This window comes from Formica exsecta, unplaced genomic scaffold (assembly GCF_003651465.1).
Source record: "Formica exsecta isolate Colony F162 unplaced genomic scaffold, ASM365146v1 scaffold37, whole genome shotgun sequence".
Taxonomy (NCBI): domain Eukaryota; kingdom Metazoa; phylum Arthropoda; class Insecta; order Hymenoptera; family Formicidae; genus Formica; species Formica exsecta.
In genome coordinates, this window is record NW_021850941.1 from 82,824 (window position 1) to 108,500 (window position 25,677).

At 36.5% G+C, this 25,677-nt stretch overlaps 1 protein-coding gene across 2 annotated transcripts; it reads left to right on the forward strand.

Annotated features, from left to right (window-relative positions):
• The first annotated feature begins 114 nt into the window (after window positions 1-114).
• Window positions 115-25,510, forward strand: LOC115239268 (growth arrest-specific protein 2-like). 2 transcript variants are annotated; one of them, XM_029813708.1, is made up of 9 exons: window positions 117-842; window positions 10,201-10,591; window positions 18,886-19,010; window positions 19,255-19,396; window positions 19,955-20,195; window positions 21,067-21,328; window positions 22,098-22,223; window positions 22,525-22,611; window positions 24,549-25,510. In XM_029813708.1, exons 2-9 carry the CDS (start codon window positions 10,372-10,374, stop codon window positions 24,618-24,620), a joined length of 1,275 nt encoding a protein of 424 aa, XP_029669568.1. In that variant the 5' UTR covers window positions 117-842; window positions 10,201-10,371; the 3' UTR covers window positions 24,621-25,510. The 2 variants fall into 2 exon arrangements, with proteins under 2 accessions (XP_029669567.1, XP_029669568.1); XM_029813707.1 differs by having other exon boundaries at window positions 115-842; window positions 22,525-25,504.
• Window positions 25,511-25,677: the final 167 nt, after the last annotated feature.

Consider the following 25,677-nt stretch of genomic DNA (forward strand, 5'->3'; position numbering starts at 1 on the left):
GAAAAAAACTCGATGTAGCGTGAGTAATCGCACGTACTTTACATCTTCTCTGGTTTCTAATTTTCGTTATTGTACTTTTACTTCGTTATTATCTCGTAGCAAAGTGCTACAAATATCAATATTACTCAGTGAGCTTGGAGAAGATACTCGAGACGTCGTCGTCGCGATATCAAATAAGCTAAGATAGCGAAGCTTATTATAACACCTTTAGTCGATCGCGACTTGTTTAAATTCTCTCTCGTATTATTCTTTGTGCAAATACATTTTTAATTACATTCAAAATTATCAAACAATATAGAAAATCTATTTTAATTTTAATTTTTAAGTGAAAAGATCTTAAAATAGATTTTTGTCAAACAGGATTTCCAATAACCATTAATCTTAAAACTAAAAAAATAACTATGGGCAACTAATTGTAAGCTCCCAAAAATTCGACCTACGGTAGTATAGCCGATATTTCAGGTACAGGTAAAATACAATAGAGGTTCTGATCTTTCCATTTTAAGGATAAAGTATCTCTAGTCATCCTGGTTCGTCCTGCATTCCGTGCGAACCCTGTACAATAGCTGCTGTCAGAATTGCTTTCCGTGCGCGACGTGGTAGGGGCAGAGATCTCTGTCGACGATATCTCCCTCTCCGTCTTTCTCGTTCGCGAGTTCGCTCTTTTGAAGCGCCGGTATTGAAGGGCTGCAGTCGTGATCGGATGCTCAGCGTGTACGGATCGGTCGGAGCACGAAGTACCCGATTATCAAGTGAATGAAAGAGAATTCGGAGAGATTCAGAGCAGTGAATTCGCGAACGAGGGACGCCAACGAGCAATGTTCCTCACGAGCGTTCCTCAGGTAAGCGACCGGCTAATTTCGCAGATGTGAAATTTTGATAGTGTTATTTCCGACGCGCGATGAAAATCGATGTTTATTGACATTGGACAAGCAAAATTTATACACATGATAAGCGAGACTTATTAGCGAGAATAATGATAACGTTTTTAAAAAGGCAGTCATCATGAGTAGATTCTCGCGCAAACAACTGTGTGCAAAAATGTGAAAGATTTTTAATAATATTCTACGATACAGTAGAATTATATAAATTATTAACAGATATAAATTATTGCAATATTAGTGAATATCAAAAAAAAAAATGTAGATATCTTTTGAGAAAAGGAGCTAATTTAATTTTAAAAGAAAATTTTACATCGTTGATTATATTATTGGAGCATTTCTTGTGTATTTTGTATATTACTACTAATGTAAGTAAACTTTGCGCGTGTGTGTACTATTCTATGTTATTGAGAGACAGTATGTCATTTTGAAGTTAATTTGGAAATAATTCTTAGCAATGTTTCTGTGATTTATATTTATATTTATCAAAATAACTTGATACGTAATTTAAGGTGTTCGTTTGTTGCATGCTATATCATTCTACGTATATCTTGGTTTTGCAATCGCGAATCAATATTTGTGTCTGCACGTTGCGGAAAATTGAGTATCTCTCAATTCTGCGAAAACGGTTGATAAGTAGCAGAAGTTAATGAAGCCATATAATGAATTCTAATTATAGCTTTAATAATATATTCGCGTTTGATTTCGCCTCTGTAAGCATAACAAGCATAAACCTATTGCAACATGATGTATATTTCAAATATGTTGCAAAATATTAAAATGTTTTGTGGAGTATATATTACATAATCGGCACATTTTTCGTCGTGTATTTTTTTATTTTGGAAGTGTATGCAAGAACTGCAAGCTGAATATTTATTCTTATCAATTATTTGAGAAAGTGAGAAGCGATATGTTTAACCAGTATGTGTATTGTTTCGCAGTAGCATATGTTCCTCTAGAGAGCTAATTACTTCGAATATGAAATTCATTATTCTTCGCAGGCCGTTTATCACTTTCATAATAAAAGTGGAAATAACTTTCTGTGACATGTATAAGACACTATTCGAAACACGTAGTTGAAAAAGCATGCCAAGTTCTCCTTAGACATCGTACACTTTCTCTCGATTATAGACTCTATCACGAGTTTTTTTTCTCAATCAAAATTGAATAGATTGTGATTATTTATCTTTCTCTTTCTCAACTTCTTAATTTTCATCATTAATTATCTTGACAATTAAATATCAAGGTACTTGCCAAGACAATTAAATCCCTATAAAAGTAAAGGCTCTCTCAAATCAAAATTAACTAAAATCAAGAATTTTTTATGTATTTTCAATTCCTTAGTTAATTTAAATCGCTAATTTAAAAAAATTTATAATAATAAATAATTTTTTGCAACTTTTGATGTTTCGCTATTAAAATACAATGATCATTGTTCTAATGTGATTATCCATTAACAAAAACGCGCGCGTTTTCTAAATTCTGCATACTTAAAGTCTTTACAATTGCGATAAAAGTTTCTTGATAATTAGTCTTTTTTTATTGATCTGTCTTTTATATAGTTGTCCCTCTTTCTCGACAATTTGACGAACGACTGCCCGGCTCTCTCGCAGAATGAAGCTTAAATAACATATCTCGATGTGCACGCACTGCGACATAAAGTCATTAAATTATTTCTAAGGCGTCAGGCAACGGCCTGCCTCCGCGAAACTCATTATCCGCATATAGACGAGAGTATATCTGCTATTATACCTCGTGTATACGTACGTTGCGACTCGTCTTTGTCATCTTTGCCGCAATTAAGCTTACCCTTAAAGCGTGCGACGTTTGTACAACCTGAAGAGAAATTAGATATCTAAAAGCGACAATGATAAATATTTAATGATTAACGCTGTCATCAAATTAGCTAATCACTGTAATTCGATAATTTAAAAAAACTCACCGTCTAAAAAGCATTTGTTCGCAAAATTCTCTAAAGTTTAGCTCGTGGAAAAATATTTTATTCTCAATCGCGTATAAGCGAAAAAGGAAGCTTTCTTCGAGCCCCGTTTTCTTTATTTGCGAGCCGCTTATTGCCACGAGCCCGTTAAAACGTATTAAGCACGGTCATTATCTCCTGTAACAGCTGGTAATAATATTACAAAGTGCGAAACCTGTGATGATATCAACGACGATAATATCGAAGGCGCGTATCGTGTCAGATGCATTTTCATTTGTGTGTACAATTTTAAAATCATTTCCCGGAAGAGATGTACCATGTGGGCATTAAAGCGCATCAGCAGTTTTACTATTATAACATTGCATCGCATACGGTGCATTTAATAAATTGCATCGCGCTGCTACAGATGGTTGTGACCTAATTTGCAAAAATATGCTGTTTTTATTAAAAATATAAAATATATTTTTTATGATATTATAATTATTACGCAAATGCATACGTTAGAAACATACTTACAGAGCGAAATATTCTAAACTACGCGGTGCTTCATATTAGTTTTGACCGGCTTCGGTATTAGACATGCTTACGATACCTCAATAATACATAAATATTAATATTTTTTTCTTCCGATAATTTTTCTCCCCTGAAATGTAGACGTTTTATTCGAAAGCGAATTATATCGATCTATTAGCCATCAGGCGATTTATACCGAGATTAATGAGTGCATGTCGCTATCGCTATCGAATATCTTTGGGAGAATCACAACAGAAACAAACACATGACAAGTGTCGAACATAATTCAGCAAGATTTCCGCGTTATCGCTATCATCGCCGTATCTTGTTCATGATCCACGTGATTGATGCAAGAAATAAAGCGAAAACAAGAACGCGCGCGGCGTCTTCTCGCGTGGCTTTCTCTCGCCGGAAATGCAAGGCGTTGATGACTTCCCGCTATCGCGACGGCTTATGCTAATTCGCGGACTTTCGCGCCGATGGCGGAACAGACGTCGAATTTCGTTTGCGGAGAATCTCCGGTGCACCGCACGCGCCTGTCTCTGCTTTGGCTCTCTCGAGCGCGCTCGCGCGCGTGATTTTATTACCTGTGGAACGTCATGCATTACAACGTATATACGTATATACAAACACTCCTACGCGCGATGGTCACGCTCCAAAACGATCACTTATTACCTCAATCTTATTACCGCTAACGGCGCATTACCGCGCCTCGAGGGAATTGTTTCTTTTAATTTACGTGGATTGCCGCTCTCGGAAACGCGTTGAAAGGGATCACCAAGAGTCCGCCTCGCTTCTAGAAATACGCGCTCCTAAGAGTTAACTTCCCGTTTGTACTCGCGAAACCGCACTCGTAAAAGCAAAATAACTGCGCTTTATTAGTGCAATAATCGGAGCGTAAAATATCTTATCGCCATCCGCTTCCCCTAAGCTCGATGACACTTAATTTACTCCGGTGTACATCGTCGTAATCAAACAAATAAGTAAATTGCAGAGTAAACACTCGTCTCTAGCGTCGTTGGTCAATTTCATAAAACGTTCCAGATACATATATGTATGTGCAGCGGCATTTAATTAGTAAAATATTATAGCTTTTGGCGATCTCTTAATGAAAATCGACGAATCTATTTCACACATACGAATATCTGTTACGATCATCACGTCAGACACGTGTCTGAGACGCGTGTAAAAAGAAAGGTGCTTCATCAATCTTTCTTCAGAATATAAAAAGAATATAAAAAGTATATTCCCTGCAACCGTACGATGACACATTCATCATCCGTTAACTGCCACGTGCGTTTGGATATACGGGTGTAATTATGATTAAAGGCAGTGAAAGCCGACGTTACGGTTATACGCGTATGAATTTGATTCTCTTATCGCTCAGAACTTCTCTCGTGTTTTTTTTTTTTCGTCGCAAAGATGTGACCCACATGCTGAACATTACTCTATCTTAGTTTTCCCGCATCTTTTGTACAGGGAAATCTGTTGTCTCTCGGCATGAAACTCAACTCGCGACAGTACTTTTTAAGTGCGTTGGACAAACCAGCCATAGATGTATGCTCTTCGAGAACAGTAATTGGACGGGCACGCTCTGTTTGTGCGTTTTAATTAACTCGCGATGCATTGCCGACTATATTTTTATACATTCTTTTGATCTCTTTCCTGTGATTGCTATTGAAACGAAAAGTTCCTCCAGTACAATAATAATTTTTATAGTAGTTATTTTATCGGATTCATATTCTGATACAAGATACTGTTAATCTCTCATAAAATATGTTTACTGATAGATCTAAAAAATATATATATATTTTGGGATATTAAAAATTCCTCTTTTATGTTAAATATTCTTAGGAAATTGTTAATCGATATTTATGAAAGATCATATAAGATTATCGTTAACGGTAAATACGTCGTAGCTGCAAGGACATTCCTATGTGATAAATTATACAAGAAATTTTGAAATTATCTATATTCGAAAGTTGAAAGAAAATTGTCAAGATAGTGATGCAGTCCACCGCATTCTACGACGTTCACTATGCTAATTTCAGAAAGATCTATTCAATAATTCTTCGCAGCGCAGAATTTTTAATTAGAACCAGTGCAAGCAGTTTTGTAAAGCTACTTTCTATCTGACAGGAAAAGAGCAACAGTTGTGCGTACAATTGCAGCAACTAGTGAATAATTTTCTTAATGCTGCATACAAACATATCCATATAAAATATTTTGAATGCGCTAGGTTCGCGCGCGCGCGCGCGCATATTCGATAGGAGTAGTTGGCAAACTGCGTGTGTGAGATATCGAATATCGATTTTCATTACGTGAAAACCTATGTATGACATATAATCCAATATATGGAAGCACGCATCGATTATTCTATACATATGTCATGTGTAACTAAATATATAATACCGAAAATTTGTTTACGTTATATAATATTTGACACACACACTTGCTATTTATTTTAATTTTTTTTAATTAGAAGAGAAAATAAATATATATATATATACGTAAATAACGTATGAAATAATTTTTACATAAAACACGTTCGTATATATATATAGCGCTGCATATACGTGTACATATATAACTGTACGAAATTTCTGTAATCTGACCGACACAACATATGATGTCGCTTTTTCTTTTTATGATGCGAGTGACCGCGACTTTATCGGCTCCTTTTAAGGAACATTTTATGACAGTATGTTCTCGCGTAACGACCACCTACACGCAGCATTGAGCTACAACTGTGCAAAAAGTAAAACGACTAAAGAAACGCGCAAGAGCTGACCTAGCAAATCTCTTTCTCTCTTTCTGTGTAAATTTCGCGTAAATCATGTCGGAACTGTAGCTTATCGTACTAACGCTAACAGAAAATAGCTAAGTATCCATTTAGAAAACATAATTATCATAATGTCCACACATGATAAAATATTAATGATAAAAAATTGGTTTCTACTCTGGTAGTAATTAAAGATAATTAAATGGCTTCTGTTGTTAATGGATGGCTTGACGATGCGTTGAACTAACGATGGTAAATAAGACATTGGTGATTAATATCGATAATCAAAAGACGAATAAACAAACGGATGTATCATTAATATTAGTGAGTCACCGCAAATATACGATAGATAACTGTTTGAAATGGCTCCGCTATGTTATTCGGAATTGTCCATGAGATCTGTCGAGGACCATCGTCGAGAGATTGTCACGCGATGTCAGTGTGTTACACGTGTCTCCTCGTAATGAGTAGACGCCCACGCGCTCGCGAGCCGGACGCGCGATGATGGACGCCCAGCTTTTGCCACACAGTTAATCTAGTGCGGTTATACGCGTGTTGAGGTCTCTAATGGCGATCCAATTCGCCGCTCATCCTCCGATTAAACTCGATTGTTGTCGACGGTCGTTGACTTCGGGCACGGACTTTGACGCATAATGCGCCAATTCGATTTTTTTGATCGGGTAATGGACCATGTCGCAGTTCATTATTATTTTATCAACTTCCTTTCACGTACGACTGCATTTTCGTACTGATTGTTCTCGTTCGTATTATCGATCCGATAGTAGCGATTAAAAATGGGACAAATTTTTTAAAATTTGTCATGGAAATTGATGCAAAATAGACGGTCTCATGTATTAATTTAGCGTGAAATAGGCTATATTTTTTTTTAATGAAGATTTTTATATCATTCAGCAAGATATATTTAACTGGTGGGAAACTTTGAAATGCTAACGAGAGTATATTAATAAATATTTTTTTCAAATTATATGCAATATACGTCAATTAAAATAATCTCGTCAATCAATTCATAGAGTCGCGCTCTATAAATCGAACGATATATATTTTTATTAAAATAAACTCTACAGAGCGTTACATATTATTCGCATATCGTTCGCGCGTACGATTATTTCCATCAAAATGAAAAACACTATCAACAGCTGCCTATTAAGATTGATATGGTAATTTTTGAATGTAGGTGTGAAATATCGTTATGTCTGCGATAAGTATGCAATTATTTCAAACTGTTGGATATATCGAGAGATCAACACAACTGTGTTCACAAATTAATGCAAAGGTCATAAACGTATAAAGCGATAAAGTTATGTCATCCTGTAGGCGAGCGTTACGTATCTAGTGAAAAATAAAAACTTGATTAATGGTACGCGCATCAGTCTCTATCATTTTATTTTTCGAGCGATGATGAGAGGATCTTATAATCTGATCGATTAATTTTAGCGCAGTTAGATTGCTATTATAATCTACCTGCGATGTTATATATTCACTATAAAAGATAATAAAATATAATACTTAAACATATCATACATATTTAAATAAATTTTGGTTTTATTTATCGCTTTGATGAATAGTATATTAACATATCATCGTAAAATATATTGCGAGTTGACTAAATCATTCGTTTACTTGTATGCCGACAGTTACAATACTGGCCTCATGAATGATGTCTTTGAGAGCATCAATGAAGTCGGGAAGTGGAGAAGTTTTAAATCGTTCGATAGATCTTATAATCCGAAATTAATATGTACTACATGCTTAAAAAGGCATCAGGAAGATAAACTCGTCCAAATTTGGGAGCGGGCTTATTCCCTACATGGATAGACGAATCTTTAGTCAAGGATAACTATGTGTACGTTGCGTTTTCTTGTTGGCTGGTGCGTATAAACAGCGTTCGACTTAAGGAACTCGAGATGCTCAGCGTCTGTAACGTATACCGCTATACTAGTGGTCTTTGAGCTCGTCATGTTGTATGCCGTATATAGGAATCTTTACGCAAGGGATCTTTCTCATGTCCGTTTTTTTCTTTTTTTTTTTGCGAAGTATTATATAAATCTGACTATTACTTTTATATAAATTTTTATCATTTTTTATATAAATTTATATAAATTAATTAAATATATAAAGATTTATATAAATTTTCTCAGATTCTTCTTTCGAAAACGGCTGTAATTGTATGTAGTTATAGAAAATCTACAATGCGTTGCGACTACTTGAGAAATATTGCGCGTATCTTTTACAACCTCATTTATCAGTCCATTGAAAATTATTGCTACATTTTCTCTTCAATTTATAACATTGTTACTGTACGTAATATATAAGGTAGTGTTAATTATTTGGTTTTAAATTTTTGAACAGACTTTAAATATTAGAATACGTATGACAAACGATTGCTATATTATTATAGCAATCTTGTCATGTTACGATAGATAGAATGTCAGAAATTAATGGAAGCTATGTTGTTTACCTTAAAGAGAATTGACGTTGTTTAGCATTCGTTTTATTTGACATAATTATAATGAAAATACTATTAATAAAAAACGCGAGGGATTGATTTATCGATCAGCGTGTGTTTGCGCGATTTATGAGGATGTCTACTGACGTATGTGAGAAGATATTTCGCGCCCACGTGCCACATGCTGATTGCAAGCACATCAAGCGCAGTGACAATCTCATCTGTCGATTGCACGCTGAGTTTCACCGGTTTCGCAAACTTGTCGCTCGCCATCATTTGTCTCGCTAGAAATTTCGATAAGAAAGTCGTCTCTCTTCGAGTGAGTTGCTCTTAATACCCACGAATCTGAGAAACTCGCATACGTATCTCGACGCGGTAATATATTGCGTTACGGTAACAGGATAGAGACAGCTGTGTCAAGATACCGATGTATCGATGTCGAAGGACATTCGTAGGTTTGTCCGTGAACATCATGTTGGGCAGTGATTTGTTTTCTAGACGAGAGATGCTGATACGTACCTCTTACATTAGCATTTTGACATTTTTTTTTTTTTTTGGTGACGCGATTAATAATTATAATCTTCGATCTCTCGTTCCTGTCGTTTAAAATATTCGAGTAGTTGAATGAGATAGATTTTAACTTTAAACATGTGTGTGTCATGCTTTAATATATTAATTTTAAACATAAATCGCGCGCAAACATATACGGTATAATTAGAGGCATTACTATCATTAAGAAACGTTTCTTTCTGTTGCAAAAAGATGGAGAGGCCTCCTAATTAATTATTGGTGCGTGAGTTGTTAATCGCTTCATGTCCCGAGGTGATATGTTCCTTTGGAAGCGGAAAATAACGCTAGCCTCGTTCAAAAGATGTTATGTGCTAATATTTTACAGAATCCAAAATGGTATCCACTTCGTATCTTTTGTGAGTTGGTAGACAGTTTGTGCTCGATATTGCGTTGTTCAGATTTCTTTGTTCTTTAATTATTCGATCTCTTGTATTTTATCATATAACTTTTTCATAGAGAGAATCGAAGCACTTAATAGTAACAATAAATATAGACATAATGACCAATCATTACTCGTTCGCATATACAGATTCTATATCCTTATGAAAATATATAATTTTCAATTAATAATATAAAATAATTTTTCTTCTTACGTAATTATATTTTTTTATCTTTTCGAATTTATTTTTACTTTTACACACAATCGCTCGATCATACGAATTATAATTTCATGATTTCCATGAAGTTATGTGTATGCTCTATGTTTAAAGCGATATTTTTCAAGCTATCCTCAGTCAGTCTGCGTCTTAAATTTATAGCTCTGAGGATAACAGCAGACGAGGCACTTAAAGAAGAGCCCTTAGTCAACGGAAATGAAATCTCATCGTGATGGCTTCTCAGAGAAATCGTAGAGTCGTAGAGAATTCTCGCGCGCATAAATGCGAGACATGTTTATCGTCTTGTCTCTCAATTTTTCTTTTTTCTTCCAAGGAAGGTTTCGTGTCACATCTTATCATCGTACTCTCGTTTTCGACTTGCTTTCACGGTACTTTCAATTTTCGAAAGCGACTCCATCTCGTGATAACGATAGTCTCTTCCTGTTTCTCAGGCGGCATTTAATCGCGAGGCGTACGTTCCTGCACGAAGTCGTTCTTAAATAGCCTGGGAACTGTCGAAGAAAGTGAAGTGGGTCCTGGAAGAGGACCCGGGAAGAGCAAGGAGAGAAGCGTCGAAGGAGGATCCGACGTGCAGCGCCAGGACCCTCTACAGAACCGACTCCATGATGTCGTACGCCAATCGATTCCCATCTTCTCAGCACACTCGGTACCGCAGTAGCTGGGGTCCGTCCTCGGTTTCCGTCTTTAATCGCGCCGATGTGCCACGACCCTCGCCGGAAGAGGAAGAGTTCGAGTTCTATCACGAGCGACTGCACTCGGCGCAGAGTCGCCAGCTGATACCGCTTCAGGAAGATCTGGCCGATTGGATCAACAAGACGATAAGTGAGTACCATACATCGTTTTATTATAGACAGAGCGTATCTCTGTGAAATGAGTATCGATCGACAAGAAACCTTTTTATATGAACAAGGCTCGTGATATCGTCAAGGTCGGCGAGCATCGTTTCGTGAGAAAATTCGATAACCGTTAGATATTAGTTTCGCTGATTTATGAGGAAAGTGGATAGCTTTTGCAGATCTATAGCCTGCAAACTCGCAGGCCAAAGTCAGAGCATGAGTCAGAGTGTATTCTACCTCGAGCTTTTCAATAGAATACGAAATAAAACTCTTCCTACCAATCGCTTATTCCAAATTAATGGTTTCGCATTTGCAATTTTGTCATTTCGATGTACGTATCACGCGAAGTTTGCCATGACAAAGCAGTGTATCGCGTGTTATCTTTGACATATTATTTTCATGCAAGTTATCAAGACCTCGACTTTTGCAATAACCACTATTTGAGAAAATCGTGACAAGCGTTTCAACAATTCCGAATATTTATTAACGTTGAATATATCAAAAATTGTTATGAAAAATTGCACTTATATTTAAAAAAGTAATATAATGAAATTTTTTAGTATATTTATTCTATTTGTATATATTTATAAAAAATTTTTAGTATATTCTATTATATATATTTATTTTTATTTTATTTTTCACATATTTCAAAAATTTATTAAAGTTCTCAATATTCTAAAAAAATAAATTAAGTGCGAGAAAACGTTACGTAAAGCTTATTAGAGTTCTAATCTTGCTACTTTTTTTCTTTAATTCGATCGTGAGTGCAACGTAAGGTGCAGAAAGAAATCAATGTGGCGTAATGTCGTGTAACAATTGTACTTTCGCGCCATCCTTGGCCATCTACCTTTTTTTCGCGTTGCTGATGTGAAGTCACTTTAAAAAGTGCCGGTCTATGTCATACCACGGGATGTAGTGTGCGTGTGCAAGCCTTACGCTTTGATATGTAAGAACCACACAAAAGTTAGCATCTGGCGCGACGTGGGAAAGGATATTCATAATATTTCATTTTATATTTCATCGCGTGTTGATCAAACGACTACACAAAAATGTGTATGCCATATGCGTAAAACTTAACGAAACTTACATTGACGAGGCAAAAGTTTTCAAGGATGGCGTCAAATAACTGTATATTGCTTTATAAAAAATTTAATTATTCTACAAATCCATTTGACAAGCCATATGTGAAGAATGATTACATAATTATCTCAAGAATAACTGTAAAAAGTAGAGATGGAGGGGGGGGAGGATTAATAAGTAGTTATTAACTTATTTAATTATTATGCATATTTTTAAAGAAACGAGATGCCCCATAAATTTTGATAGGATATATTTCATTGATACTAAATTTAAGAAATTTAAAATAGGTGAAAATTTCCGCAACTTATTAAATTACATGTGAAGACACAAACTGCATTCCCAAAATAAATCCACGAAGTTAGTGCCATAAAAGTTTTTTACTGAAACTATCTAATCAAGAAATCATCGACAGTTAGTCCTTCAATTTTACCGTTTCGTACTGTTCATGACTGAAACTTGTAGTCGCTTCAGTTTAAAAATAAAATTTATCATTTTTATCGGTGTATAATAATTTTATATATTATCATACATATACTATATAATAATAATATTTTACATATAATACATTCTATTATTTTATAAATTATCAGATAGTAAATGTAATGTCGTGCGAATATATCGCATCATATTTTCTTAAATAGCTATATTCGTATATTTAAAAGTAATTTATGCGATATCTTAAAAATATTTAATTATTTAGTGTTTAGTGCAACGAGAGAGAAAAGTTGAATGACGAAAAGAGCAGTAGTCCGTGATTCTTTTTCTACGAGGAACTGGAAATCGTCCGATGTCTATCTAATTCCAGGCGCGCATATGACCGCCTTTCTGAACTGCTAGTTTCCTAATACGGTACGAATACGAGTTGATGCGTAAAATAGAACTGCTACGATGTACCGAGCGTCGCAGAAAGTAGCAATTCCGACGTGGTCTTTCACGTAACAAACATTCGCAACGCAGACTTTTCACTGAACTACCATCGACTTTCCGCTCTGAGTTTACACTTTTGACGAATAATATTGAAAATTGTGGCGTATATCTCTCGCGAAGATCGATTTTGATATTAGAACACGCCGGGATAAAGAGGATAAAGTATCATTAATTCCTGTTATATCGCATATAATTGAACTGCATCGTGAATGAAAAACTAACAATGAAAACATTTATTGAATGATTCGTTTCTACATAATTTGATTCACTTACGATTGTCGCTTTGCAATACTTTCACCTCTGATTGCACGTTGCTTCGTGTATGCGATTAAGCGTATCAATGATTAAGTAAAATGTATATAAGCTTGTATATAAAATATGCGTGCTGTCGCGAATATAGTTTGGCAAACGGAATGTGCGAGAACGAGTGTGGTCTTTCACGCGGCCTCGAATAATCCAACTCCAAGGATGTGGACCACCCTGAGAGATTGCGACACGAGCGAGATGCGGGAAAAACGAACGATACGTAAACGAACATCCAACGTGTACGTATATTTAGCCACAAAAGGATAAGGCGATATACGAGTATGATTTACGAGATTCGTTTACATTATGTCGCTTAAAATACATCGATCTTTGACATATTACCAGAGATACTCAGCAATATTAAATTAATGCCAAATGATACGTGTGTGTAACGTTTACAATAAAATTTTAGTACACTAAATAAATCTGCGAAAGCTGATATATTAAATGCACGTTTAATGATTCTCCAGGATTCTCTCTTGAATGGATGACAATGAAAATGTTGGGTTTATTTATTCGCTCGAATACGAATACGAATGTTAATGGTATTTAAAGAATACAAGGGATATTTTATTGTGCACCGAAGGTGCGCGAAGAAACCATATTCCTTCACACACATTATGCGAACGTAATGTATGCGCTGCAATTTTGCAAATTGTTTTCCTTTTCTTTAGCTGGTATATAATTTTGGAGTTAACTCGAGAGAGAACTTTCCCTTTGAGTATGAATTTATGTATATGTTCATACGTATAATCTGCGACAATATCGATTATTCGCATTTTGAGCGTGCGAATTAGAATCTTAAATGTTTTTGCTTTTTTTTACAAATATCTTTAAGGAAAAAAAATGTAGCGCGTTTTTGTTGCTAAGTTATTTACATGGCATATTGTATTTAATAAAACGATTTAAGCATAGTTTTGAAAGAGATACTTTCAACGAGGCGTGAGCTGGTAAAGGAAAAAAGACATTTAATGAGTTTCCAAAGACGGTGGGAAAGGTTGAAATTCGCTCGACCGCTCGTCCCTAATGTAAAAGTGTTTGCTCATCCGAGCTTGTTTGCCGAACAGATTTACTCGTGCAGGTTTTTTTTTTTTTAGAATATCTAGGAAGATTAGAATTTAAAATAAGCGATATGTGTAAAAAGATAACTTTTTAAAATTAAAACATTAATGTGACTGATTTTATATGATTACTCGTATTTTATATGCATATTGATTCGTGGAAATATCTGATATAAATCAAATTAAGATTGAGAGAAGGCTCGAGAGATATAATCTTATTGTAACTTACATTCATGTAGCCGCAATATCGGACGAGTTCTCTTTCTAAAGGGCTTATATATAAAATGAAGATGCAGAGAAACTTCTTTCATTGAATCTTCTCATTGAAATTCAAAGGTTGCCAAAGCATGATTGGCGACGTGAAAAAAATAAAACGACAGTCTTTCGTTACCCACGCGCGCCCTGCGTCTCTTGGCAGTTGCAAAGCCTCTGTGACTCAACCGGAAGTCAGCCGGGCACCCCTCTTTCTTCGTGCCACTTCTTCTCTACTCCCTTCATCACGGGGCACCCAAAGCCGCATTACGCATAATGGGCGTACGCCTTCCTAATACGTTTGCGCATCCGCGGGGAACAACGACGATCGTCGATGTGCGACGATACCGTCTTTTAAATCGCGGCGGTATTGCCGTGGCACGCGCTGCGGATGGCTCAACCAGCCGTAAATCAGAAAGCGAAACCTTCGAATCGCACCGCGCTAATTTATCGTTGCCGATTATTCCGTCGATGTAAGCGCGACGTAGAGGTGATCGCGTTCACGGTTGTGGACTCGATCGGATTTATCGTGGGATCCAGATTGCGATATGCACCGTTTGCAGGGGCATGCTTCCGAGCAAATCGTGATCGAGCTTCGTGCCGTTTTATCTTGCCGCCGGTATATTGCGTAGCAAATAATTTAAAAATATCCGCTATATTCTCTCGCTGAGCTCGCCCTATGACATGAGTGAACGGAATAGATATATGTGTTGCGGTGTGTAATCGAGACACGTTTCTCGAGAACGGTTAGAAAAGAAATACAAGAGTATCGCCCTTAAGAGAAGCCAGTTCGGCATTAAAATGAAATGACAGTGCCATCAAGGATTTAACGAAAATACGGGTCACGGTGCACAGTAATTGCCTGAAGCCTCAGGCGTTAAGCAATCTCGCGTGAGGATGAAGGGCGGACGTCATTACCAATAAAAGTCGAGGGAAGTCCTTCCTTTCGCTTTCGTCGTCGGTTATAAACTTGTCGCGAAATTTATGCACAGCCCAAGCAAAGGTTGAACCGTATATATCTTTATTCGAGTCAGAGATGCAACGTATTTTACTCGCTCGAAACCCAATGATCGATAACCGTGCCAATCAGTGCCGTGTAACCGTCATCTCGAACCGATGTGCCGGAAAATCACGGTCAGCATGATCTAAGGATAAGGCTATAAAGTTTAAAATTAAAAAAAATCCATAATAAACTAATTTTTTTTTTTTAAATATATACGCGAACTCGTCTATCAATTTTTTACTTTTAGTTCTCAAGTTTCAATCTCTGATTTTTTACTAACAATAAGATTCAACTCTTAATTTACGATCTTGTACTTCGAGAACTTACAATTTATATTATCATCACACGTAAATAGCGCAAATAACAATGGAAAATGTAAATCGACGGAGAGATTACGAGCTTTGTTCGGACAGTTCTTGTTACAATATCGTTGAAAATTGTCTCATATTGAGAACACGACGATCTGTCGGTGTTAGCTATTGTGTATGTAGAATTTATTATCCTATAACGTGAAACAAAGGAGGAATTCTGCGCGATATATGAATGCATCCGAGATATTGTCGAAACTACGTTTGATCACATAACTTCTACGTTTAGATATTCGAGGAGAGTTTCCCTGACAACGAGAGAGATACCGCGAGCAATTCGCCGCATCGTTTCCTCGATTCCATATGCGGATTCACGCATTGCATACGATTCTTACGGATATTGACCTCAGCGGATCCGTTTGGGCGACGCTTTGGAAAACGATGTTCTAAAGTTGTGTCGCAGACAAGCAACGACGTAATGCCACGGACATGTATCTTAGCCCAGTGACGGGGAACATGGTCGCTTTACGTAGTTCCGGGTGACCGAGTTCCCGCACGGCGGGAACTCTTCGCGCGTCCGTGTACGTGCTCGAGAGTCCGAGTCTATGTACGCTCAATCAATAATTTTTAACCAATAAGAGTCATTTTCTATCCAGTGAAAATTCATCGAATAAAAAAAAGAGTAAGATTTTACGCGATATTCTCCATACATACCAATTGTTTATGATATTTAAATAATTATATAAAACAGAGATAGAGAATGTGTATCTTTTTAATTGTATTATAGGGAATCATTTCTAAAGATTCTAAGATTTAAAAATTTATAAAAATATTATTTAAAGAAAGGTATATTTCCTCATCATTTTTTAAAAATTACTTCATTTTTACGGAGAATCGGGAAGTCGACCCCCTATTTCTATGACTTATCCGCAATCCCGATGCACGTGGTCGGTGCCACGTGATGGATTCTGTGCCACAGACCCGCGTTCTTTTCGTCGTGCCCCCGGTGCCAACCCTATTGTTGTTACTAGATCGAGTCACGAGCTCGCGGGTTCTCATTACCATCTATATCTACGAAATACTATCGCTGTGCCGGGGCCCAACCTAGTTCCTATTTCCCATCGTGTCCGCTCTATATCTATATAGGTGTCTGATCATGTCACGGCGACCCTGTGAGTTTTCCTTAGATCTGTTCATTGATCGGTGACTCCACACGGGGGAGGGGGAGGGGGAGAGAAACTGTACCAAAGATATTGATATTCGGGTTAATTGAAGTGCCTTTAAGTGGGACATAATGGATTTTTATATTATGTGTTCTTTTATGTATAAACGGAATATAAGTATTTTCAAAAGTATGACTGCATAATCTAAATATCATTCTTAAATTTACAAAATTATTATTCGTTTATAAATCTTTCTAGTTATAAAAAATTTAAGCATTTCTCTGATTTAAATATAATCGATATGTTTTACTTTGATAATTCTGATAGCTGTACAATTTTCTGTAACACATTCACGTTCTACATTTCACGGTAAAGAATTCGGAATTATGAATGCACGATGAGTAATAAAAATAAATCACGTAAATACGCACGTTTGACACGAAAAACGAACAAGTAAAAATCGCAGAGTATTTCGAGAAAGGAAAGATTTGCTTTCTCGAAATACTTCGAATACAATTTGAATCGTGTCTATATATCCGGTGAAATTCAATTGCTCTAGTATCTTCAGCTTGATAGATATATACTCAATATCTTCTGTATGATAGATATATAATCAGACAACGATCGTAGTGTTATTACATTCGTTTATACCCTGAAGACAGGAGATAACGGATCGAAGCGGGAGTTGATAATGGATAACGGCTGATGGTGAGCTCAAATCGGCGCGCACATACGCTCGCTCTATCGTTTACCATGTCGTTGCATTCATGCATGAACTGCTGAGAAATAATGAATGTAAGAAAGAGACAATAATAGATAATGTAGATGATAATAGATAGCATAGACCCGGATTAACATAAATGATTAACGAACGTGTTAAAGAAAGCTGGAGAATAGAAGAAAAGAAATAAAAGCCTTTGAGGGGAAAATTAAATAATTTGTTAAGACAAATAAAGATTCTTGTTAGAATCTGTTTTGTAAGATTTATGACAGGTATGAGGAGAAGAGACAAGTGATAGGAACAATAATTGATAATAGGTAATCATGAGCAGAGATGGATTAATGCACATGATCAATGTTAAATAAAGAGGATGAAAATAGAGAGTTCTTCATACAGAAAAGATTAGATAATTTATCTAATTTAAGAAAAAATAAGATTTCTTGCAAGAATCTGTGCTGGGGCAAAAAAAAATCGGTTGCTTCATTCCCAGAGAAAGCCATAATTCATTAAATATCTGTCAGATCTCATCTCTTTTTAATTTGAAATGAATATTGGAAAGTCTTATTATTCGAAAAAGTAGAACGTGTGTCCTTGATCTGCTAGTATTTACAGCAGTGAACGAAACTAAAATGATTTTACAGTCACGCATGACTCGACCTATCGTGAGAGTATCGGGACCTGACTGCTTCTCGCTTGACCCGTCGTGTCAGATCGACATTCTTGACGCGCGACTTTCAAAGTATCACCTTTTTTTCGGAAATCGTGAGACGTGACGAAAGTCGAGATATTTCGCAAAAGATGGAACAGCTTAAGCCGATCTCATTCTCTTCTCGGTCTTCGATCTTGTGATCGCTGATTTTAAACGCTTCGTCCTTGAACATCGCATGCTACTGATTTATTGCGCGATTACTCGAGGTAAATTTATTTCTTTAAACAGGCTTCTCTTCGATCGATTAAACCTGGCTGGCTGATCGAAATCTGATACAGATAATCCGAGCGAATTACCATTGCGTATATTTACGCACCATAACTACAATTATATTGCTTATCGATTATATTGAACGGCGATTTTTTGCAAATTTGCAAAAAAAAAATTTCGACTATTGATATAATTCTAGCTTCATAAATTTTACTATAAAAACTCGCTTATTATAATCAATGAATTATAATTATAACGATCAAGAAAACAAGGCGCACACACACACACACACACACACACACGAAGTATAATAATTTGCACAAACAGTTTGATAGAGGCTGAATAAGCTTGAACGATGGATTATTCTTCTCGTTATAATGTACCACTTTATCGAGCCACTTGAGTGTGTCATTGAAAGCTACTTGTAGTTTATGTCGACAGATATATTATCGTGTATGTGCGTGTGCGGATTATTACAAATGCGACGAGAGAAAGAGAGATATAAGAAACGGACTTAATTCTGCAATTTTCGAATTTCAGATGTGGATTATATAACGGGTGACAATTTCTTCGATGTACTTGATAATGGCGTGATTGTGTGTCGACTGGCAAGGGTTATCCAGGAAAAAGCGAGATCCGCGATAGAAGCTGGACGAGCTAAAGGAGTAAGCATATCACTGGTCATTTTCAGCTTTATATTTTTGCATTAAAACACATAATGTACTCGTCATAAATAAAATTTTTTTTTTTGCGATATTATTTTATATACAATAATATTTAATTATTCCTAAAAATATGTAATGTATCATTAGAATTTTATTTGGAGAAAACATGTTTCGATATAATAATAATAAAAATTTTTAATTCTTTCTATTCTTGCAAAAAAAATATGGAGAATTATTGTTGCAGACGATACCTGTGATACGTGGCCGTTGCTGGGAAAATGCTGCGCGTCGCAGCTTCTTCTCTCGCGACAACATGGAGAACTTTATACAGTTCTGCCGGCGGCTGGGTGTCCACGAGAATCTCCTCTTCGAAAGTGACGATCTCGGTAAAGCTCGGCGCAATTAATTTTAATGCATGCGAATAAAGTAGAGACTCGCTGCGCATCGCTGCTTATCTTATCGGACGACTTTCAACGAGACGCGATTTAAATGCGTACCCACTTTTAAGTTGATGGGAGGTAATTAGGAAAAACACTGTAATCGACTCGCGCGCAATCCTGCGGTGGACGTGCATGTCGTATAAATTATGATCCAGAGGTATGCAAATCCGGAGCGGTCGCGAAGCGAGAGTAATCGCCGCGCCGATTGCGCGCGACTTTGAAGAAAGTAGAGCGAATCCACGGCTCTTTGAAGATCGGAACGTTTTCTCACTTGATCAGCTTTAATTGTCATCGAAAACAATGCAGTTACATAAATGACATAATAGCGTAATTAAGCGAGAAGGTCGTTTTTAAAACAAAAGTTGATACATCTTATTATATTATTGCAAGATCGCGTTGGCTTGAATACAATAATAGATAATTATTAATAAGAATATATGTTAAATCTTGTCATTTTATATATATGGCCAGAATGCATATGTGGTATGATTGATCTCTTTACAGTTTTACACGGTCAACCACGGAACGTAGTGCTGTGTTTACTGGAAGTCGCACGACTGGCGGCCAGATATTCTCTAGAACCACCCGGACTCGTGCAACTCGAGAGGGAAATCGCGGCGGAACAAGAAAGAGATCTTCACTGTTTGTCGGACAGCGGTATATCTCACAGCAGCCTCTCTTGGCAACTCCAATCGCCATCACCGACCGCGACTCCCAGACCGCCGGAGAAGATCAAACATAGCAGGTAAATAAGCTGTATATTTCAAGTCCATATATAGTTGAAATTTTCAAATATCAGATTGCTTGGTCATTCTCTGATATGTAATTCCAACAATCTCGCAACCGATCCTATGTATCTTCAACGCGTTGCGTACAACGTAACGGTCGACAAGCGATGATGTTGCGGGAAGAAACTGAAACTTAACCGTTACGGCATGTATAAGTTATTCGCTCGCATAATTTCTGTTTCGCTTACGCGCACCGCATTTAGAACGACGTCCAATAATTCGAGATATATATATTCCGCTTCGTTTACGACAATAGATTTCTCCGTCAGGTTAACAACCGCTGCCTGAATGGGCAATTTTGCGAGGTGTTACCGAGAAGGAGACCTTGTATTAGTCGTAACGTAACTCTCGTAGGAGTGGCTAAATTTTATAGTATGCAAAACTTTTACGATACCAATGCCAAAAATGTTATGATAATCGCTACATTATGTGTTATGCTGAATAATCAGAATTAATATTTATTCTGTTGAATTGTTTAGATAAAATTTATCCTTTTAATCTGGCCATTACGTAACTGATCATAATATTTTACCGTAGATAGATATAAATAATTATGATTTATTTTTTACTGGCAATTGGCATACACAACTATCGTCGACACGTTTTAAAAATCCGACCATGAAATGTATTATTTCTCATCTCATTTACATTTTTATGTGATTTCTTTTTATCTTCCAAATTGTATAATCGACCGATTATTGCGATTTTAATAAAATGCAAAAAGATACACGCTTCTGAATTCATTGCCAATGTTAAATTCTTTACCGGAGAATTGGAATATTTTGTGAAAGCGTTTGAGAGTTTATTATGAATCGTAATGCTTTCTAGTTCGGCATCCGAAGTTGCGACGACGGCCACACGATGGTTGGATCCCGTGACTGGTGCTACGCATGAACCTGAAATGCGAAGGTCCGTTAGCGACAACGGCCCGACTGGAAGCGACGGCGTGCCGAGCGACACTACCGAGGACGACTGGTCTCGCGGTAGCGCCGAGGACCCGGATGAAGTGCCGTCGCCGTCGAGTTCGCCATCACCTTCGCCGGCTGAGCCACCGGAGCACACTGGCCCGATAACAGAGCTCGATCGCAAGGTATCGTAAGCAAAATGTCCCACTTTCACATGAAGTTTCAATAGCAGATACTTTGAGAATTTCAAGTTCCGAACTACAATTCTCTCTGTTTTCTCCATTCAATGATATTATTATCTTATCATCGACATGACTCTGTATCGCGTCGTATCTAATAATTTCCAATAAGAGTATCACGATTAAATAAAAATTAATTTTTTTCTCAGGAATAAAATTCCGATATTCAAGAATTTAAGCGATATTATACAATGCAGAAATGTTGCTTGTTCCATGAAGGAAAATGCATATGCGGGTAAAATTGAATAATTTATATCTTCCTTATTAATGTTGATGTTACTTCGCCAACGTTCTCTACGCACGTTGTTTATATCGCGTATCTCGTGCGTGTCGTTGAGAAAATCTTGGTCCTATGGGTCCCGTCTCGCGCTGCATTATAATTATTATCGTGCGAGAGGAAAAAAATGTATGAAGGAGGAAAGAACGATGGGAGAATCGGCGTTTTCTCGCGCACGTTTTCCACGCACGTGTCTCAAATACCTGCATGCCTAACGGCGGAAGTTCCACAGCGTATCTTAGACTCTTTTTACTCCTCTCTGAGACGACACGTCGAAGCGATTTATCTCGCGTGACATGATCGATCGCCCTTCATCCATATAGCAACAACGAAGGCGGCGGCTTGATGCACAGAAACGATCGTCTAAATATACCCTCCGTTTTAAGTGCATTATCTTCGACCGCATAGCATGCTTCTTTTTCTTTTTTCTGTCTACAGGTGCGAAGAGCCACCGAGGCCGTCCAGAGACTTTGTCAATGCCCTTCGGAAAAGTGCTCCAAATTGAAAGTGCGCAAAGTCGGCGAAGGCCGCTATCATATTGCGGGACGTAACGTTTTCATCAGGGTACGTATATATCTTTTGACATTTTATATAAATCATGATTTTATAATATTAAAAAATTACCAAAAAAACTATATACTATCAATAATACACGAATTTTAAAGACGAATTTTTTACTTTTATTCATAACTCCTCGAGTTTTACTTCTCCTCGAGTACACTACAGAGCTGTACTCCCTTGTTATTTAAGAGTTGTTGCCCGAAAATCTCGAGATCTCTTTCTTCTCTTTCTTTATTCATAACACGTCGCGGTGATCCTGTAAACCTGCCAACCGTTAACGACCGCGGCGCTGACGTGTTCGCAGCTTCTCAAGGGGAGACACATGATGGTGAGAGTAGGCGGCGGATGGGATACCCTGGAACATTTCCTGGCGAGGCACGACCCCTGTCAGGTGAGGGTTCTTAACCGCGAGAGCACACCGCCCCCCGCTCGCGGCACCAAGCACGACAGCTTCCTGCACATTCGGGCCAAGTACCGCAGCCCACCATTGGAGCCGAGCCTCTCACGTCGGTCGCTGGCCTAAGAGCACGTAGTGCCTAATCATGCGATCACGCAACCTCTCGGGCTGCTCGCACGCGTGGCGCACATGCGAAATTGATATCGTGGTTTCCGGCACACAGCTATCACATCTTGCCGCGTATATACCATATAAGAGCACTCGATATTCTCAAGTCGATGAACACGTCGATCAATCGGTGTGTTAAATGACGCGACGAAACGTGGCAGCTCGTATTACCGTAATAAGGACGGTAATTCACGTAATTTTCGCGCACGATACATTCCTTTTTTCCAACTACGCTCGGTGAGTTGGCAAGGGAAGAAAGACGGCGCGGATCGTCTCAAGAGCTTGCGGTTACTCTCATATACATTCCGATATATTCATGTATGCTATTTGCGAGGTATCTTTACAGGGCCGAATTTCTCACCGCATCGCCTACGCCAGTTTGCAACGCGATATATCTTCTACTCTAGTATTTACTATACATCTCCAATTATGTCAAGTGCATATACATATTTGTTGTCACGCATGTATGCGTTATGTGTAGGTCATGGTGTAAGAACGCACACGGATCACAATATTTTTGCTATATTGTATCAGGCGATTGAAAAGCATGTCAAAGTATATCCTCGGTGATATGCGGTACGCTGCCGATTTTTGAAGAGAGCAGTGTAATTACGAATAGTCAAAGTTTCATATCTAAGATTGTACTCTACAACTCGGGAAACTTTAATTATTCGGCATTTATCAACGAATATATACTATATGTGCTTCCATCTCTTGAATCATTTCTCTTCAGGTACTAACATAATTAACGTCTATGAAATTCTTCGGCAAAGTCTAGAAAGTGTGTTGCACTTGGTAATAATAATGTTAAGAACGCAATGACCAAATTTTATTTTTAGAACTATGTCATGTCATGATGTAATCATTATAATAAAAATAATAATAATAGTGATTTAAATAAATATCCATTTAAGCTCAAACATTGTGCTCTTGTACGTGCAATAAAAAAATTAAAGTGCAATTAAAATCTCAGGTAGATAATCGTCTGTATAAACGTATCATGCCTTAAAAACGATTGATAAATTTTTTTCTTGATCAAATTTTTTTTTGCGATACTATATTACAGTATTTTTCTTCAAATAATTGTACAAGTTTACAAAATTCTCACAGTCACGCTAATGTAGTTGTAACCTTTCCATTATTAAAGCTGTAACGTAGTTTTCTTGATACTCAATCCTATTCGGCTTTCAACTTTGGTCATTGCTCTATACCAATATATTCTTATAATGCACTGTCATATTTTTGCGACGAGCACGCAAAATCAGGCACTTATACATTGTAATAATCACAAGGAGTCGGCTAAATTTTCTGTATATTAGATTCAATATGTGCAATATTTATAAGAATTGCTATTATAACGTATATTAAATTCGATAAATAAATTTTATTTATGCACGCGCGTAAGTCGATTTTGAAAAAATTTATGTAATTATAGATCTATTAACACATAAACGGTAGCATATATTTGTATTCAAAAGATTCTTAAAATGTACGTTATTTCAATCCTTTGTTTTTATTTCGATTATAATCAAATTATAATCAAATCACGAATCTCATTTTAGCCGACTCTGAAATTTATTGACATACTCTTTAGCATTCGATTAATATCTAATACAACTTATATCGCCTAACGTGTAAAATGCTTCATGATAATTGCCTCAAACATATATGTTTTGTACTTTTATATAAATATCTAGAATAAGGAATATAATATATATACACATCGGCGTATTTAATTAAACAGTATAATTATTCACTTACAGAAGTGCAAGAGCACAGTATGCAAAGGAATACCAAAGCAGAGAAACACGCGACGAGTAATGTCGGCTCGTTGAAGCTAATTAAATTGTGATCCGTTTATTGGCGCCGAAAAAGTGATTATAATTGTGTGTTTCACGAATCGATATCTTTTATGAATTATAAATAATCAATTCACTGCGTTCAATTATCCTTTGCGAAGCAGAATCAGTGTTAAATTGCAATTTACACTGTAAAGCAATAAGCTTAGAGTTTAGCAAGTTATTACAGGGCCTTATATATATTACATAAACATAATTATACTTGCAAAGTTACTTCTTACACGTAATTAAATCGCCCTGCCTAATTAAATTAATTTCGCCATATTATGTAATTGTAAATAATACGTTGCCCCGACATATCGTTAAATAGCTGATTTAAGTTAATCGTACCTGCTTTATACTGCGTTAATATATATTAGTGGATAAGTTACACATGTTCTATATATTTAATAAGTTGTTTATATGTTGCCAATCGTCTTTTTATTAAAAATTACGTTAGATATTTGATTTTTTCATCAAATATGTGTTTTGATGATATAAAAGAATATTATATAAATTTAGTTGGGGAGATTATTATTTACAATAAGATGTTGAAACGGTCTAACTGATACAGTATATTTTAAGACAAGTTATATTCTGCGTTAGTACGGTTCCGTGATCATTTGGCTATTAATCAGCATTGCAATAACACTATACTGCATTAATTTAGACTTTGTAACTCTGTGTGTACTAGGCTTTTGTAAAAAAATTTTTAGACTTTGTCTAATATGTATACAAAATACATCGTATACCATACATTATCTTAATCTATTCAACTAAGTTTGAAGCTTATGTCGGTTGTTATATTTTGTTGAATAATAAAATATCTGACTGATATACATATATCTCCGAAAATTGTATAACTAATAAATTATCAACAATATTTTGGATTTCGTGTAATGCAATCCTTTCTCGAATAATCACACGGCGATTCCAAAAATAGTAATACGAGTGCTTTTATTTCGCTTTGTATTATGATACATTAAGTTAATCTGAAAGAACTTTATTTTTTGATAATAATTATTGATGATTATTTGCTACATGAAATATCCTT